Below are 15,467 nucleotides of genomic sequence, written 5' to 3'. Positions count from 1 at the left end.
ATTTAGGCAGGTGGTGGACCCCCTAGTAGGAGTTCTATAAAAGTCGACATCATCTTCCTATAAATTTTACTTGGGTTCAATCTCTCCGAGTTCTGTGATGTTAAGTGGGGTTCGTTGACGTTGGTGGTGATGCGTTACCGGGAATTCTGTGGGCAAACAACAGGTAATGGGACTGCTTCACTATGTGATGTCGACCCATCACCAACCCCTTCTCCAATGCGGTTCCTCCAAATCCTACCATGTCGTTATCTCTAGCTGGCCGCTCTCCTCACTCCCCCAATGAGACGGCATTGGCATATGCATGCATGATGGATGTTGTGATAGGTATCCCAAGCGATAGAATTACCCTTCAACTTTCCCATCTCTCTCTCTCTCTCTCTCTCTCTCTCTCTTTAACCATTCCATCTCCTCATAAGACACTTTGAGACTTAATTATACCAATGAATGAAATCAGTACACATCATTTTATTTCGGTTTCAACCGAGTGTTAGAAATCGGATCGGACGTACCTGACCGAGACAAGGAAGCATCTGACATCTGAGAGATAAATGAGAAGATTAGCAAAGCACACAATAATTATTCCAACTATTTAACTATTCGGAAACAGACTATATGGTATAGATCAGCAATCTGTATGCAAAATACTTAATCAACCCCCACAAACATTAATGAAGAAACAGGAATAGAGACCACAGACTCGATCAACCCCCACAAACATTAAAGAACCGTGCAGTGCTACTGTTACCTTGGACGGCCTCACCGATGTCCTCGGTGGCTTGTGTGCGTCTCTTGCTCACTGATACCGGAGAAGTGATGGTCCAAATGATATAGCTGGCATGCTTGATGGGAACTCCTGTTTTAGCTGCTTTCGCTTGCATCGACAATGACAAAATAACATCAGAAGCCCTGCAGGATGATGAAATACCAGCTCTACTACGGCGAGCAACAGTATCGAGTGCTGGACTGCATTAAGTCAGAGATTCGTGTGCATATTATTTACACCAAACTATCCAAATCAAAGGGAAATCTTGCGGATTTTTGCGAGACCGAAATAGTTCCTCGATGCCACGACCACCGAATCACCATAGGTTACTGGTGAAGCACAGCTCCGAGAAGCAACAAATACATTATTAGTCACAGTGTCTGTGTGTGACCAAATTGAAACGAAAGCTTCCCTTGTACCTATAGATTACACCAACATAATCCAGTGCTGCATCAGCAGAATATGGCAGAACCCTTGCTTCTGCAGGCTTTCGAATGACTGCTGCCAGGAGCTTATAGCTTACAATTCTACAAGTCATAACAGAACAAAGAGCACCTTGATTGTTTCGTGTGGACGACTGTCGCACTCTTTTTTCGAGAAGCAACTCCATTTTAAAATGATCCATATACTTGCTGCATATGACATTGACAATTAAACAAGGTGTCATCATAATATACATTAAGAATCCAAAAAGAATTGCTGCTAAAGTAACTGACGTAAACTGTAGAGACAAGGAAATATGATTTGGCGCACTATAATCATTTCAAAAGGGAGTTCTGACAAAGAAAATCATATTCTTTATGTTTCCAATCTTGACGGTTAAATACTTTCACTGATTTGGCCCTGTATGTTCCATTATTTTCAATTTTGATGCATCATAACGGCCTCTTATGATGGTGAATGCATTAATCAGGGAAATATTCACCGGGAGAACTGATAACAATCCATGATGGATCATAATTGCTTCTTCTAATTATCCATGTTAGAGTCATTTAAATGTGTTCAATGAAAAAATGTTTGGATATTATGGGTCTCGAAGATCCCAATTTTACAAATTGCAATTAATTCCACATTAGACACTGCTATTATCCATGTTCTGTATATAGAAATATTTATTCAAACTCTCACTTTCCGTGCATTGCAATGATAAACCCACACTGTCTGCTCATTTAGTGGGCCAAGTAAAACCAAACAAAAAGGCTATCAGAACATGGTCTGCAGTTTAATGATCATGGAGAAATTTCTGGACTATCTAGATGATTTTGAATAATGAAGGGCCACTCAAACTGCAACTCTCCACAATTTCAGATAAGCTGTGTCCTCATGCAACTAGCTAAAGAAAAACAAGCGAAAAGGAAAGCAGAAATAAACAAATATATTCTAAAATTCTCCTTCAGAATGTCACAATACTTATCACAACTAATTATCATTTTACCATGTCTTGGAAAGTAAAGACACAAAATCCATATATGGCTATTCAGACCATAAAGCCCGTGAATTTAGTGCTTGAAGCAAGTGTAAGATATATCTTCTCCTTTTCCATTTGTAATTTTGACTCATCCCATTACCTTTGATATTCTTTACAAACCTTAACACTATCACCTTACCCAAAACCTAATATCCAGATCCAGTTTCACCTTAAAAGTTAAAACCATATTCCACCTTTCCAATTCACACAATAATTTTGTGCATCAATCTGATATCATTTTATCCACCAAACTAAAATCAAATATGCAACTGCTTCCCAAAAAATGAAAGCCAATCATATGTCCGATATAGCCCATTGCAACCAACACTAGCCCAAAGAATCTGGCCTTGCGTTAGGTTTTCCAACCATAACCCATGCCAGCTGTGTTTAGGGCTAAAAATTGGAGTAGGTCAGATTAGTGATAAACTAAGTCAAGTCGAATCTGATTTAGCTAGGTTACTCAGTTCCATAACTAAAATATATGAAGTTAAAACCATAATCTGGTACCAGACAACATTTACCTTATGTAACATGCATATTAGATTGCCAAATTGTATTGAGTTCCAGTTGGGTCATGTTAGAATAGTTTTCAATTGAATTATAATTGGATTCTAAACCAATCCAAATTGGTGCTCATTGAACCCAATCCACAGACCGGCTTGAAGGAGTTTGATTTAAAACCAAACCCACTTGCTGCCCTAGCAGCATGGGACACCATCTTATGAAACATGTACCATGCTGTTCCAGAGCTTCTGCATTGCCTGCATGTAGTTCAACAATCTTGGGAATGAACCATTTCATCAATTTAAAAATTATGATACATGCTTATGCCAAAAAAATAAGCACATATTAGTAGGATACAAAGAATTTTAATAATTAAATATGTTAAGAAAAAAGAGCAAGAAACCAATAAAAAAAGGAAGGGATAAAAAAGTACTTAAAAATACTCTAACACAATTCATATTGCATGGCTTCTCGATCTTAAAAAGCTGAAGATTCATCAAATTTGGAAGTAGATTCCACAACCATATATCTTAAGTTTTAAGATGCATGACTACAGTTGCAAACCAAATATTTCTATTCCTTCAATATCTTAAGTGATCAAAAGCGACATAAACAAATGGAATTCTAATAATTATAAATTTCATTGCTCTTATCCCCTATCCTGTTTCCAGATATAAATCCATCAAAGTGATAACTATAATAGGATGTCCTGACAGATATACAAAAATGTGTTGAACTATAATTCAATTTATCTTATTTAGACATGTCAAAGGTTCTATGAAAAAAATGTCTGGCCTATCCGCACTGAGAATCACTCACGTTCCTACGTCTAGAATGCCAAATTATGCTGCTGAGACATAGTTAGTTGCATCCCCTGTGATCAAAGATGACAAATGGTTATGCATTTGATTCTTGCTAAAGCAATATAGCTAACTTTAGAGTGGTGAATTGTTGTTCACTCTTGAAAAACAGAGGGGTCAAAAAAATGCAGTCTCGTACTTTCTTTTAGGTGACAATTTTTAGTACCTTCCAACACTTCATAAATGGCAAAGTGACATAAACTATGTCAATAAACTATGTCAGCTGAATGTTGGACCAGGAAGTTTGATGGCTCTTGGGCAAACGATGGCAACAGAACCTGATGATATTCAATGCAGAGCAGTACTAAATGCCACTAAAACGTTTTGTCATATTAAAAAGGGTGACTCGATGAATGAGAGTCCTACCGATATGGGGTTAAAAAAAACCAATGTGCATAACCTTCCCACCTCAGGCAAAGAAGTTGTTTATGTTGAAGCAATCAAACTACAGCAAATAACAGTTGTAAAAAATATCCACTAGTTATGTTATGTGCAACGTAGAAGCTTAGTCATAACCAACTTGAACATGTCAAACACAACAGCATTGCTCATCAGACATGGCAATGATTATTATCACCTTGATTCATTCACGTCCTAGGTGAGTGTGAGAGTGGTGCATCCGAGCCATAGGCAGAGGAACTTTCACTGTCAGAATCTGCAGAAAGCCTCTTAATAAGTGGTTAATTTTGTTTGCATTTGATGGTAAGAAAATGATTCATATTCCAGTTCAGAACCTTCTAAGAGACACAAAAAACTATTAGTGATCAAGAGAGCTACTCATTACCACTGGATGAGGAACCAGAATCGCTGCTGGAGCTGCTAGTTCTTATTGCATTTTCCCCTTCCTTTTCTCCTCCAACTGGTGAGGAAGAAGCCACATATTTCTCATCCACCACTGTTTTCCAATTAAGCCATAATAATAAAATGAGAAAACAATGTGCCAATGAGGAGCCAATATATGCAAGAGTCGTCTGTCTTACTTTTCTCAGGTTCATCGGCATCAACAGGTTCCTGAGTCTGCAAAAGCATCAAGAAAACAACATAAATATGTTTACCCATAATATCTACCTGTCTTATTTTTGTTGGCAAAGAAGGAAGCAAATTAACATACTAGTCCATACCATTGTATGCACCACTTCTGGTGCATTATGCCCAACTGCTTGCCTTACCGAAGTGGCAAGTTCGGCTTTCCTTTTGTTCTTGCTCAAAGCCTTTTTGTAATTTGTGATGAATCTGTCAAGTTCCCAGAGAGTCTCCACGTCCACACTGTCTATGTCCACTTCAATTTCATCATCATGCTGGCTCAGAGACGAATTCCGCTTCTTAATAATCTGCACAATGCTCTCCAGCTTTTCCGGGGGCAGGTTCTGCAGGCTGTTGCTCAGTTTCTGCTTCTCCTCAAATGTCATATCCCTCTTGTTCGGATCCTTAGCCTTCGGCTTCTTGGGAGCTGGAACTCTTCCAATGTGTGTGGAATGATTCACTTGCTTCGTTATTGGTTCGGCTGCCACAGGATGTACAGTGGAATCAGACCTCTCCAACATCCTCAAGTCGAGTGGCGGAGGCTTCTTGGTTATTGGTGGACGAGGAAGGTGTGCAAACTCAGCTTCTATGGCAAGCCACCGCTCCTCGAATATTTGGAGTAACTGATCGGCCATGGCATGCACGTCCTGCCCCTTGAGGTTGTAAGTCATTGCATTCCAGAACGTCAGTCTCACGTCCTCCGCAAACTCATGAGGTGAATTGTAGCAGTCATCTGCAAGCCGAGACTTCACGGTGCCAAGGTCCATCGGGCACTTGATGATGCTATAATAGTCATGCAAACCTAGGGCCTTCACGTCAACCGGCACATTGAACACCCATCCATGCTTGTGCTTCATCAACCTCGAGAGAAGCGTGCTGCAACTCTTGAATGCCTGCGCATAGAGTTTCTTATCCACCAGCCCTTCACTGCCAGCATTCGGCAATTCCGAAGATGGCTTCTTTCCACCAATGGCTTTCGATTTCTTGTGGCTATGCTGGTCGTTCGGGGCAGATTTCTCCTTCCCAAGTACGAAGTCAGAATTCCGGTAATACTGGTTCGCCTTGGGCGTCCGCTTCTCCTTCTCCGCGCCCTCACCCGGGTTATTCTCGGAGGCAGCGACGGATACACTGAGCTGGCGGCGGAGGGGTCCGGCGGTCGCCGCCACCTCGGGCGCCCTCCCCCCAGATCCGGGGGTGTTGGGGTCCGTAACAGAGAGCTGGGAGCGGGTGTACCCGGCGGCCGAGGCTAGCTGAAGCTCATGGGCCTCAAGCCGCTTGGAGAGGGCACGGACCAGGTCGAGCTCGGCGGCGAGCTTCCGCCGCAGCTCCCGCGCCTCTTTCCGCGACCGAGAGGCGACGCTCCGGCCAAGGGAGCCGCGGCCGTTGGCGAGCGGCGGGCGAGCGGAGGGTCGGTTGGGGCCGGAGGAAGCGTCGTCGGAGGCGACGGGGTGAGGCGGGGGTTGGCAGCGGGGTGAGTCGAGGTCATCGTGGGGCGGCGGAGGGGGGCGGGGGTGGAAGGCGGTCTTGGCGGCCTTGTTGAGGGATTTACGGGTGTAGACCTTGCCGCCTCCCGGCGGAGGCGCCGATGCCATGGCAAGCGAAGGGGGCAGCGGGAAGCACCGGCCGCCAGTCAAAATCTCCTCAGGAAGACGGAAATCTCGTGAGGGTTTCCGCTAATTCTATCGTGCCGGTGGGGTAATTGTGAGCTTTTCGAAGCCCTAAATCTAAATGGAAATAGGGCAAGGGTAGATCTGTCGGGGATGGAGGATTACGTTTTAGTCGTAGGAGAAGCAGCAGCGCGAGAGAGAGAGAGACAAAGAGAGAAGCTGCTGCTGCTGCTTTATGTGGAGATGAGATGGCGGCGTTTCGATCCGAGAAATGGTGCCACTGATACCGTGTCGTGGGCGACGCAGGAACCACCCGCAGAGCCGAACCACACACCGATTAGACCAGTCCCATTGGTCAGAAGCTAAGTGGTCCCCACGGGACCGGCATTCTCTCATACGTGGGATAACGTGGCAAGATTCGCGTCCTGATTTGATGATTTGGATGGTGCGGCGGACTTCCTCACCGAGATGTATCTTTAAGGAATACTTCAGGACTCGACAGGGGGAAAGAAGCTGCGGCGACCGATAAAGACGGAGGCTATCGAGCCGGCCCACCGCCGTCGCCGATGCCTCGAGCGCAAAGAGGCGACGGTGCTTGCCGTGTGCTCGAAGTCGCGGTTGGAGTGGGTCATAGTTAGGGGATTCATGGTAGACGGGCCGGAAGCCCATTGGGCCAAATAGAGTAGTAATATCACAAGTGCGGTTGTGCAGTCGGTCAGTGCACAGAGAAAACAGGTTCATGTCCAAGTCAAGCAGACATGGATGCCATCGGAAGAAGAGCGTGATCGATTCGATCTGCAAAACTCCTCCTGCTGTATGTCATATATCCCTCATTGGTATGTGAACATTCACGCTTGGGAACCCAACTGGTTCTTCTTCTCCGGTAGCTCAGATGGATCGACATGGTTAAGTGCAGTGGTCCAGCTTCCCATTTATGACTTGTTTCCGATCTTCTTTTGCCTCGACACCTCCTACTGTGCTCCCATGAACTCCCACTTCCGGTGAGCACGCAAGACTGGTCTCTCTCATCTTTGGTAAGGTGGGGGCTTCTTCCTGCTGGCTAGGGTTTGGTCCCGGTCCTTGTCAGTCATCATAACCTTCACTGCCTGAGACATCCATGAGCGGGCATGTGGAGTGAGCTGCCAATCCGGGCAGGTAGCTGCACCGAAGGCCATTTCTGCAAGCTCCATGGCCACATGAGATCCCCTAGTTTGGCATGCCTGTTCAGAGGTCAAGCTGCATGACTGCCAAAACAAAAGCTTGGGTGCCTGCCACAGTGTAACCTTCCAGATTAGCACAAGACTTCATTGGTGATTGCAGCATTTGTGTGTCAAGGCCACATGAGCAATCCGATTAGGGAGATGGTTTTGAACACAAGCATAGCTCCTTTTAAGATCTTTGGTGTGATAATAATAATGATGTATCATGTCAAGTTAATGGTCATATGAGAAGACATTAAAGGAAATAACTATGGTAATTGGCATCCTCCATGCAACATTTTGTCAACAAGGGTGAAGATACACAGCTAGCATCCATTGATGCAAGGCAAGGTTTAGGTTCCTTTTGCAGAGAAGGCATCATTTTCACCCATTTAAGTGAGTGTTAGGTCAGCTCCAATGGCATAAGAAATACAAAAGAGGATACATTGTGCAATAAAATGCCACCACTTTGGTTATTATTAACAAAGGACAATTTGGGTAGGTGAAATACTGGAAATGTGAGTGGAATTTAGAGAAAGGCAATGCATGTATGTGTCTCTTTCATGCCCCCACATTAACCTAACCTTCTTCCTTCCTTCCTTGTTGAGCCTTATTCTAGGTTTTTTTTCCCTTCCATATCTTTGCCATCTAGAATGCTACCAAGTTGTGAATGACTCAAATATTGGAGTTTTTAGACATGAAAAATGTTTTGAGTTCCTAATGTTTGTAGATGTTTTTTTATAGTTCATTGTTCTTTTAGTATTTCTTTCTTTTATACTTTCATTGACTTGTTGCTCAGACCAAATTTTGTTTACTGGAGGTAAAATACAATTATCTTAAAAGATGTAATTGGTATCACAATATATTATTTTTATTATTTTTGATGAGATTGATTTTTGGATGTCTAAGAAAAGGGAAAAAGGGATTAATACTTCACTTAATGTGTTAATGAACAAAGAACTTTGTTAGGAGTCAAGCAAAGATGTGAAGGTGAGATATGGGAAGTTGTTGATGCATCCCAAAATCTAATGTGTCATCACTCTATCTAACAACTATATTTTACATCTAACCCATATGATGTATGATGACATGAGATGGCATCTTGCAAGATGGTAGCATGCATGGGGAGGAGGATCCCATGCCAAGTCACGTCCTTCATGTCATGCTGGTGGTCACACCAAAAGGTGCATTCCATGACGCCATTGCAATGAGACATCATGATAATTGAAAGCCTCACTCGCACATGATTACATACATGTTTGCATCCACTTTACATGTCATGCAAGTATCTAAGAGACTTTGATGGTGGCTTTCTTCTTGCCTTTGGCTTATAAATCTCATCATCCTCTCATCAATGCGATCCACTTGTTGCTTTCCTTCTAAATGAAGTACAAGAGTGACATGCATTCTGAAGGGAATACAATGCTTAAGTATTCACCCAAATAGAGAGAGAGAGAGAGAGAGAGAGAGAGAGAGAGAGAGAGAGAGAAGCATTTTATTTCTTTCTAGATATATGTAGAAACACCAAGATATAAAAAGACATTTTATTTCTTTCTAGAAAAGCGTTTTGGACTTAAGCCAAATTGTTGAAGGAGTAATTTGTGTTCCGAGTTCTTCTTTAATGAGAGACCGTCAGCCATCAAGACGAGGGACCATAGATTCCGTCCGATCTCGGTGAATGGGTGCAATGGCACACACCATTTCATGTATGGATCCAACATGCCTTGATGCGATGAGATCGGTTCGCATTCCAAGCAAGTATATGGAGAAGATTTGGAGATAGATTCGTGAAGGAAGAGAGCAGCGAGAGAGATCTCCTTCCGCAAAGGCTGGTCGAGAGTATCGGGAGAGGAGTGGAGCGAGGATTTGGGCGATAACAACTGCTGCGAAAAGATTCGATCAAACAGCTCTTTGGATGCCATCGCACCCCTCAGACAATGCAATCCTAGCCGATTTTTGCGAGATCTTCAGCTCCTCAGATACCTGTCCTCCTCCTTCAATGGATCACGATCGCTTCCTTCTCGGCCCGGAGCGAGGCTGATGGTATTTAGGTTCTTGGTAAGAGTGTTGGATGGAAGTTCTGTTGCTGGGTGAAACGGAGGAAGCATGACACCGAATGAACAGACCAAAGGCAGCGTCCCCGGTGACGGTGGACTCAGAATGGGGAAGAAGAACAAGCAGAAGAAGATCCCCCAGCGCGGGCTTGGAGTCGCCCAATTGGAGAAACTCCGGCTAGAAGAACAGCAGAAGAAGGGCGCGTCTTCCTCCTCCGATCCATCCACGCAGGGCTTCGGTTTCCCGCCCCCGCCACCGCCGCCGCAGCAGCAGCAGCAGCCTTACTTCCCGCTCGCCACGGACGAAGGCGTGATGCGACCTCGAGTCGCCCTGGTCGTGCCTGTCAATTCCTACCCTGTCATATCAATGCCACCCCCCCGGCCGGTCGCGCAGGACACCTCCATGCCAGTGCTGTGGAACGCCGGCGATCCGAACGCTTGCGACGGTGAGGCTTTTGCTAAGAGTTTTGGGTTTCATGTCCCTCCGGGGAGCGATCTCTCGAACACCAGTTGTCGATCCAGGACGCCAATGACACTGGTTAGGAGCATCCATCTTTCGCTGCGATGTCATGGGTTGCTTCGGTCCACGGCAGTGCTCACGAGTCCGTGTTGCTTGATCTGCAGGCGAACATGGCATCACCAGCGTCGTCCGTGGAGCCCCCTTCAAACCAAACCACTTCGCATAGCTACGACTTGCTATCTTGCTGGCGAGAGCGAGAGCGAGAGCGAGAGAAAGAGCGAGCGAGGGTACGCATCACCGCTGCTTTCTCTTCTGCAACAGTTACTACTACCATCATCAAATGGCCATTTCATCTACTCAGTGTAGATCCTTGGCAGGAAGCGGCCATGTCCGTTTTACCCCGACGACATCTCCAGTCAAACAGCTTACCCCTCTAAACTCCCTTCACCTGCAAATGGAATTGCTGGTTTCAGAAGAGACGCTTCGAGTTCCGGTCTTCATCCCGACAGAGGCAACAAAGAAAATGGCAGCTTTCTCACCTTGTGTCCCAAGTGCTCTTCCCCCAACCCATCATTCTATAAACCCGATCTTGGTGATGTTGGTCAGGCAAGAAAGTGGTGCACTTTGTTTCACACCCTTCTTACGGTCATCACTCTCTTCTTCCTCCTTGATCGAACTTGCTTGTTTGCTGCAGGATGAACGACCCTACTACAGTTTCATACCCATCGGTCCAAGTAGATCTGAGACAGCAACATCCGAGAGGAGAGGAGAAGCAGCGGATGGTATCGATCTCAATCTGAAGCTTTGAGAAAGGAGGCTTAACATTGCTTTTAGTACGTGTTCTTCGAGTTTCATTTTGGATCGTCATGAATCGCATCATCTGGTAATGTCGTATAAATCGAGACGATGCCATCGATCCAAGAAATCTGCTGCATACTTCAGTTCTACGAGGTCTTTAGACATATATATTATGGATCATATGACTACAAGCCATTGGAGTATGGTTGGAGATCGAGTTGAAGACTATGAAATGAATCATGTGTATGATTTGACCGATCGAACTGCTGCAATGCAGGGAACTAATAAATAATACGAGTGGCGTGATTCTACTGATACATTTAGAAGTAAGCCACTATTCGATGTTCAATCAATAAAGTCACACACATGAATAAAGTAAGGAAAAATCTTTGTACTATTCTCGTACATTTTCATTCTGAACTAATTAAATTGAATTTGAATATTAGAATTTCTCTTCCTTTTTTTTTTTTTTTGCTGGTAACATTTTAACACTCAAAACGGATTAGATCGGATCAATTTTATCACATCGGATTGATGAGGAATTCATCATTTCCTTATCCACAAAAACAGTGAGTATGAATTAAAATAAAATTTGGGATCGGCTTATCGCTCACGAAGGATGGCTCACGGTTGGAACAATCTCTTTAGACCTAAACAACAGCAATCTAATGGAGGAGTAAAGTGATTGACGAAAACCTAAAAGGATGCAATCTCTTCAGCATTACTCTTATGTTTTTTTAAGGTTAAATGCCAAATGAAAGGTCAAGAATTCATTTGGACTTGCTTGATCATAATCTTCCATGCAGCCCTGTCTCAAGCTTGACTCAAAAAGTCTACTTAAGTGGTCTGACTTAGGGTTTCAATAAAAGTAAAATACACATACTCGTAGATCATATCAATGTCTTTACAGGGCGACACGAATACATTTTTAAGTCTAATTATAATTTTAGCCCAACTCGGAATTCTCGTCCTAGGATTGGATGATTGAAGCAGAAATCAAATTTGTGGAGATAGTCAAAGATGATAGTCACTATAATTAAAAAAAAAAAAACAAATTTCAGAAATTATTTCATAAATTCTGAATAAAGACTAGATATGTGCTTATCGAGAAATTTGCATGAAAAATGAAAGAGATAGAAACTTGATGTGCTCTGTAAATTATTCCATCAAAGAAAAAGAAGCATGGAAGAGAAGAGTCAAATGAAAGAGAGAAATCCTGACTGATCTTGGATGATCATAATACAAAGAAATATTCTAAGAATTTAATATTAGTGCATATAAATCGGAACGATTCTATAATAATGTGAAAAGCTGATGTGATTGTCGACTTATCATGGTCATGCGAGGACAAAACTCCGAGATGCTGGACCAGGGAATCATGAGTTCCCCAACACATCGTGGCATGCGATGACATGCTGCATCTTTTTGACAAACTTAGCAGCACCTGTTCATGGACCAGCAAGCAGAATCCATCAACAAGATAAACAAGCTCAGATCCTAAATAACTTCATTTCTTTATCCATTCACAAAATTCTGAAGGAAATCTTCATCCCTCAAAGTTCAATCAATTGCAAGAAGTATGAGGGCACCCCAAATGTGGTGCCATCCTTCCTGTTGGTACACCTGCACAATTCGTAAGGCCAACAAAACGGTGCTCAAAGTCTAAAGTAGCATCATGTCTCCATTTGGTGGCACCGACAACGCGGTCGGCCGGCAGATTCGATCCGAGTACGAGTTCACTCGAGATAATTCGACTGCTGTGTTGTGATTCTTCCGGGAAGAATCAATCCTCAACAGTTTCTTTGTGGTACCCTTTCTAAAAGTAGAGCAAAAAGGAATGCATGTTTCAGAGGCAAATGCAACTGTGCAAGTTGAGTACTAGTCCACACACTCGACACTAGAAACTGCGTCTTTGGCACCTAAACTCCATTGACAGATTCGGTGGATCTTTCGAGGTGGTCAACTGAGCCATTCCTCACCATAGTTGGAGAAGGGATGGTCAACTTCTACGGCCAATCTCTGGCTGAAGGATGGGGATGAGAAGCTTTTGGCCGCTGCTTGGAAAGCTACAATCAACTAGTAAGGGCAACTGACATGTGGAAGGTATTTTTCTAACTAAGCATGCCTTCTACTTTATCCATGCTTTATTCCCCATCACAGTCTCTGTTGAAGAACCGGTGACAGGGAGAGTCTCTTTTTTTCTTGAGCTAGACAAAACCAATGGAGGCAATGATAGGGTTTCTCTTATTGGTTGTCGACATAAGGTCATCATCGACTGACCAATCATTAACGACATACGTTGCACATGATTGGATGTAGCTAAAGCCATTTGAGAGAAGTCATAAAGGATCATCCATGCAATGCAAAGAACAGTGCTGAATCAAGCCAAGCATGTTTTCTTCTCTACTGAAAGTAACAATGAAGCATGAAGCCAAGAGAAATGGTGAAAGAACTCTACTAACAACCCAGTAGTGTGATTCGGTGCATGACTCCATGCACGGGCTGCCGTGTGGCGGAAGGGGAGAGGACGAGAGGATGAGTCGGGACAGCCCACCCTCTCTCCTGCTGCCACACCAGCACATCCCGCATGGAGACAGTGTGTATCTGGCATTTCTTGATGATGATAAGAACAGGTCAAGCTGCTTGTATGTGCACTGAGATTTTTCTAACAACAATGAAGGTCCAAAGAAACAAAGGCCAATAATTAAGAGCTATCATTCTAACAATTCTAAAAACAGTGACAACCCACCATAAAACCCTGGCCCAGTAGTTGGTATATTTATTTTTCTTTTAAACAAATCAGTAGATTTGAATGCTTGCATGGAGACAGTGCCCAACAAGCATTTAACCTAAGATAATCAGTGATAATGTCATTACTGGGTTAGATTAGGAACCAACCTGGCATACGAACTGGTTAATAAAGAGTGAAGAGAATGGATCTGGTGGATCCTTCTCCGATTCTCTAGTCAGAACATGTGAGCTTTTTGAATGGAAAGAAAGAAAGATGGAGTGGAACCAGATGCCAGGTTACTCAAATTTGAGGCTCAGATACCACAATTTGATGTGTACATGTGGGACAAGAGAATTATATGTATCAAAGAACAGGAATATGGTTTGGCCATGTCTGTTTTGAGAGTTTCAGTCAAGCAGGAAGCCCCATATGCTTTTGTCGACAAATGGAACATTATTGAGCAAGCCTGAGCAAATCTAGACTTCAAAGTGCTGTTATGAATGTCTTACCTGAAACGACCTTAATTGGACCTCCTTATGCATGATCATATGCTACTGTCACTCTACAATCTTTCAGAAGACTCATGATATCCTAAATAGATCAAGATGATAAACCTCTAAATCTTAGGTTGACAAGAACATGACAGATGAAAAGAAGGCAAAAGGAATCCACAAGAGTGATAGTTGACCAGAGAATTAAGCCATGGCCCAAAATCAATGAAGACTATGACATGAGGGAGCTATCACATGGAATTTTTTCGAGTTGAAGGACCACTTTACCTCTTAGGATGGGGATGATGAGCTTCCAAGAAAGACCTGCTCAGTGGATACGGACAGAGTGACATCCAGAGAAGCAATCCATCAGCTACCTGCAAAATCAAAAGATACATGAGTGAATTCTTATCAACAAACTTCCCTCAAGGAGCAGTAAACTTAAACATTCTCCCACAGGAACCACATAATTCGCGGTGCAATCTAGTTTTGAAAACAAAGCAGCATGATTATCTGAGATCCTCCTCTGGAATATTCATTGCGTGATTTCAAAGACTCGTAATCCAGAAGGACATCTTGATTTATGTGAATCCAAAAGGATGTGATCATGAAGAGAAACTCAATTCAAAGATGCAGATTATACATGGGATTTTGTACTCTTGATCTTTCCTCAAAACGTGTGGATCATGTGACTCTTAAGAGTGGCAGCTTGGTTCCTGGAATAAACATTAAACATGTCTTGAACAACCACCACATAAAAATGAAGAAAAGTATAGTTAATGAATGGACATGAAAAAGGTAATATCAATATATCATATCCAAACAGCACATGGTCTCTTCAGTTGTAGTGCACCACAAAGCTCCTTCTTTGGTTGTCCATGTCGAGAGATAATAGATGTAGATGAAGTCAAATCACCAGAGATTCAGGATACACACTGATGGTGTTAGGGCTGTACATCAGTTGTTTACATTAGTCAAATTAATTCCCTAAACACACAGGAAGTGGTCAGCACTCAATACAGATCACCTTCTAAATGGTGAGCATTGAACCATGAGGCTGACATGCAACTTAGCCAGCAACAACCTTGATGACAAGCCAAAGAGGTAAATTCCTAAAATTTCTTTACCGTCACCTACCACAGTCAATGTAATAAAGATGGCAAGATGGACCATTGGAGATTCAACTATCAAAGCCATTTCAGGCGAACTACCTTGCAGAATATGACCTCCATGTAGTACTATACTGTGTTTTCTCTCCTGACTTCTGCTTTAATCAGTTTGTGGCCCCTGCCCTTTACATCAAAGATCCTCAACATCATTGAGGGTTGTGTGACAAAGTAAGCTGCTTTCTGAACTAACTCACATGTCCATGGATCGAGAAGCACCTAAACTGATCCACACAGAAGCTTGAATTGAACAAACCACTTGATATTTTAAGTATGATTTGCAAAATGCTTCGTTCAACTTTGTCAGGCTTCTGTAGCTTTGAGTCTACCTGAAGGCAAAGCA

The 15,467-nt window shown here is 43.1% G+C and overlaps 2 protein-coding genes across 9 annotated transcripts; one reads left to right on the top strand and one right to left on the bottom strand.

Moving 5' to 3' along the window:
* Positions 1 to 557: 557 nt before the first annotated feature.
* LOC103969420 (transcription factor GTE4) lies at positions 558 to 6,466 on the bottom strand. Of its 5 annotated transcripts, XR_010480905.1 has the most exons (7): positions 4,717 to 6,466; positions 4,576 to 4,612; positions 4,380 to 4,490; positions 4,173 to 4,250; positions 2,753 to 2,992; positions 1,319 to 1,395; positions 558 to 1,182 (listed from the first exon to the last, which is right to left on the bottom strand). XR_010480905.1 is itself a non-coding variant. In XM_009382936.3 (5 exons), exons 1-4 carry the CDS (start codon positions 6,208 to 6,210, stop codon positions 4,183 to 4,185), a joined length of 1,710 nt encoding a protein of 569 aa, XP_009381211.2. In that variant the 5' UTR covers positions 6,211 to 6,465; the 3' UTR covers positions 558 to 1,395; positions 4,173 to 4,182. The 5 variants fall into 5 exon arrangements, 1 of the variants encoding a protein (XP_009381211.2); XR_010480904.1 differs by having other exon boundaries at positions 558 to 1,395; XR_670587.3 differs by lacking the exon at positions 2,753 to 2,992.
* A 2,498-nt stretch (positions 6,467 to 8,964) lies between these two features.
* Positions 8,965 to 11,053, top strand: LOC103969956 (uncharacterized). 4 transcript variants are annotated; one of them, XM_065085593.1, is made up of 3 exons: positions 8,965 to 10,016; positions 10,103 to 10,225; positions 10,316 to 10,518. In XM_065085593.1, the coding sequence occupies exons 1-3, from the start codon at positions 9,531 to 9,533 to the stop codon at positions 10,373 to 10,375; spliced, it is 669 nt and encodes a 222-aa protein (XP_064941665.1). In that variant the 5' UTR covers positions 8,965 to 9,530; the 3' UTR covers positions 10,376 to 10,518. The 4 variants fall into 4 exon arrangements, with proteins under 4 accessions (XP_064941665.1, XP_064941663.1, XP_064941662.1 ...); XM_065085592.1 differs by having other exon boundaries at positions 8,969 to 10,016; positions 10,305 to 11,053; XM_065085591.1 differs by having other exon boundaries at positions 8,965 to 10,225; positions 10,316 to 11,053.
* The last annotated feature ends 4,414 nt before the right edge of the window (positions 11,054 to 15,467 follow it).

The sequence above is a fragment of the Musa acuminata genome, chromosome BXJ1-10, assembly GCF_036884655.1.
Source record: "Musa acuminata AAA Group cultivar baxijiao chromosome BXJ1-10, Cavendish_Baxijiao_AAA, whole genome shotgun sequence".
Lineage (NCBI taxonomy): Eukaryota > Viridiplantae > Streptophyta > Magnoliopsida > Zingiberales > Musaceae > Musa > Musa acuminata.
Note: the sequence above shows the minus strand (reverse complement) of the source record. Positions and strands in the feature narration are given on the sequence as shown.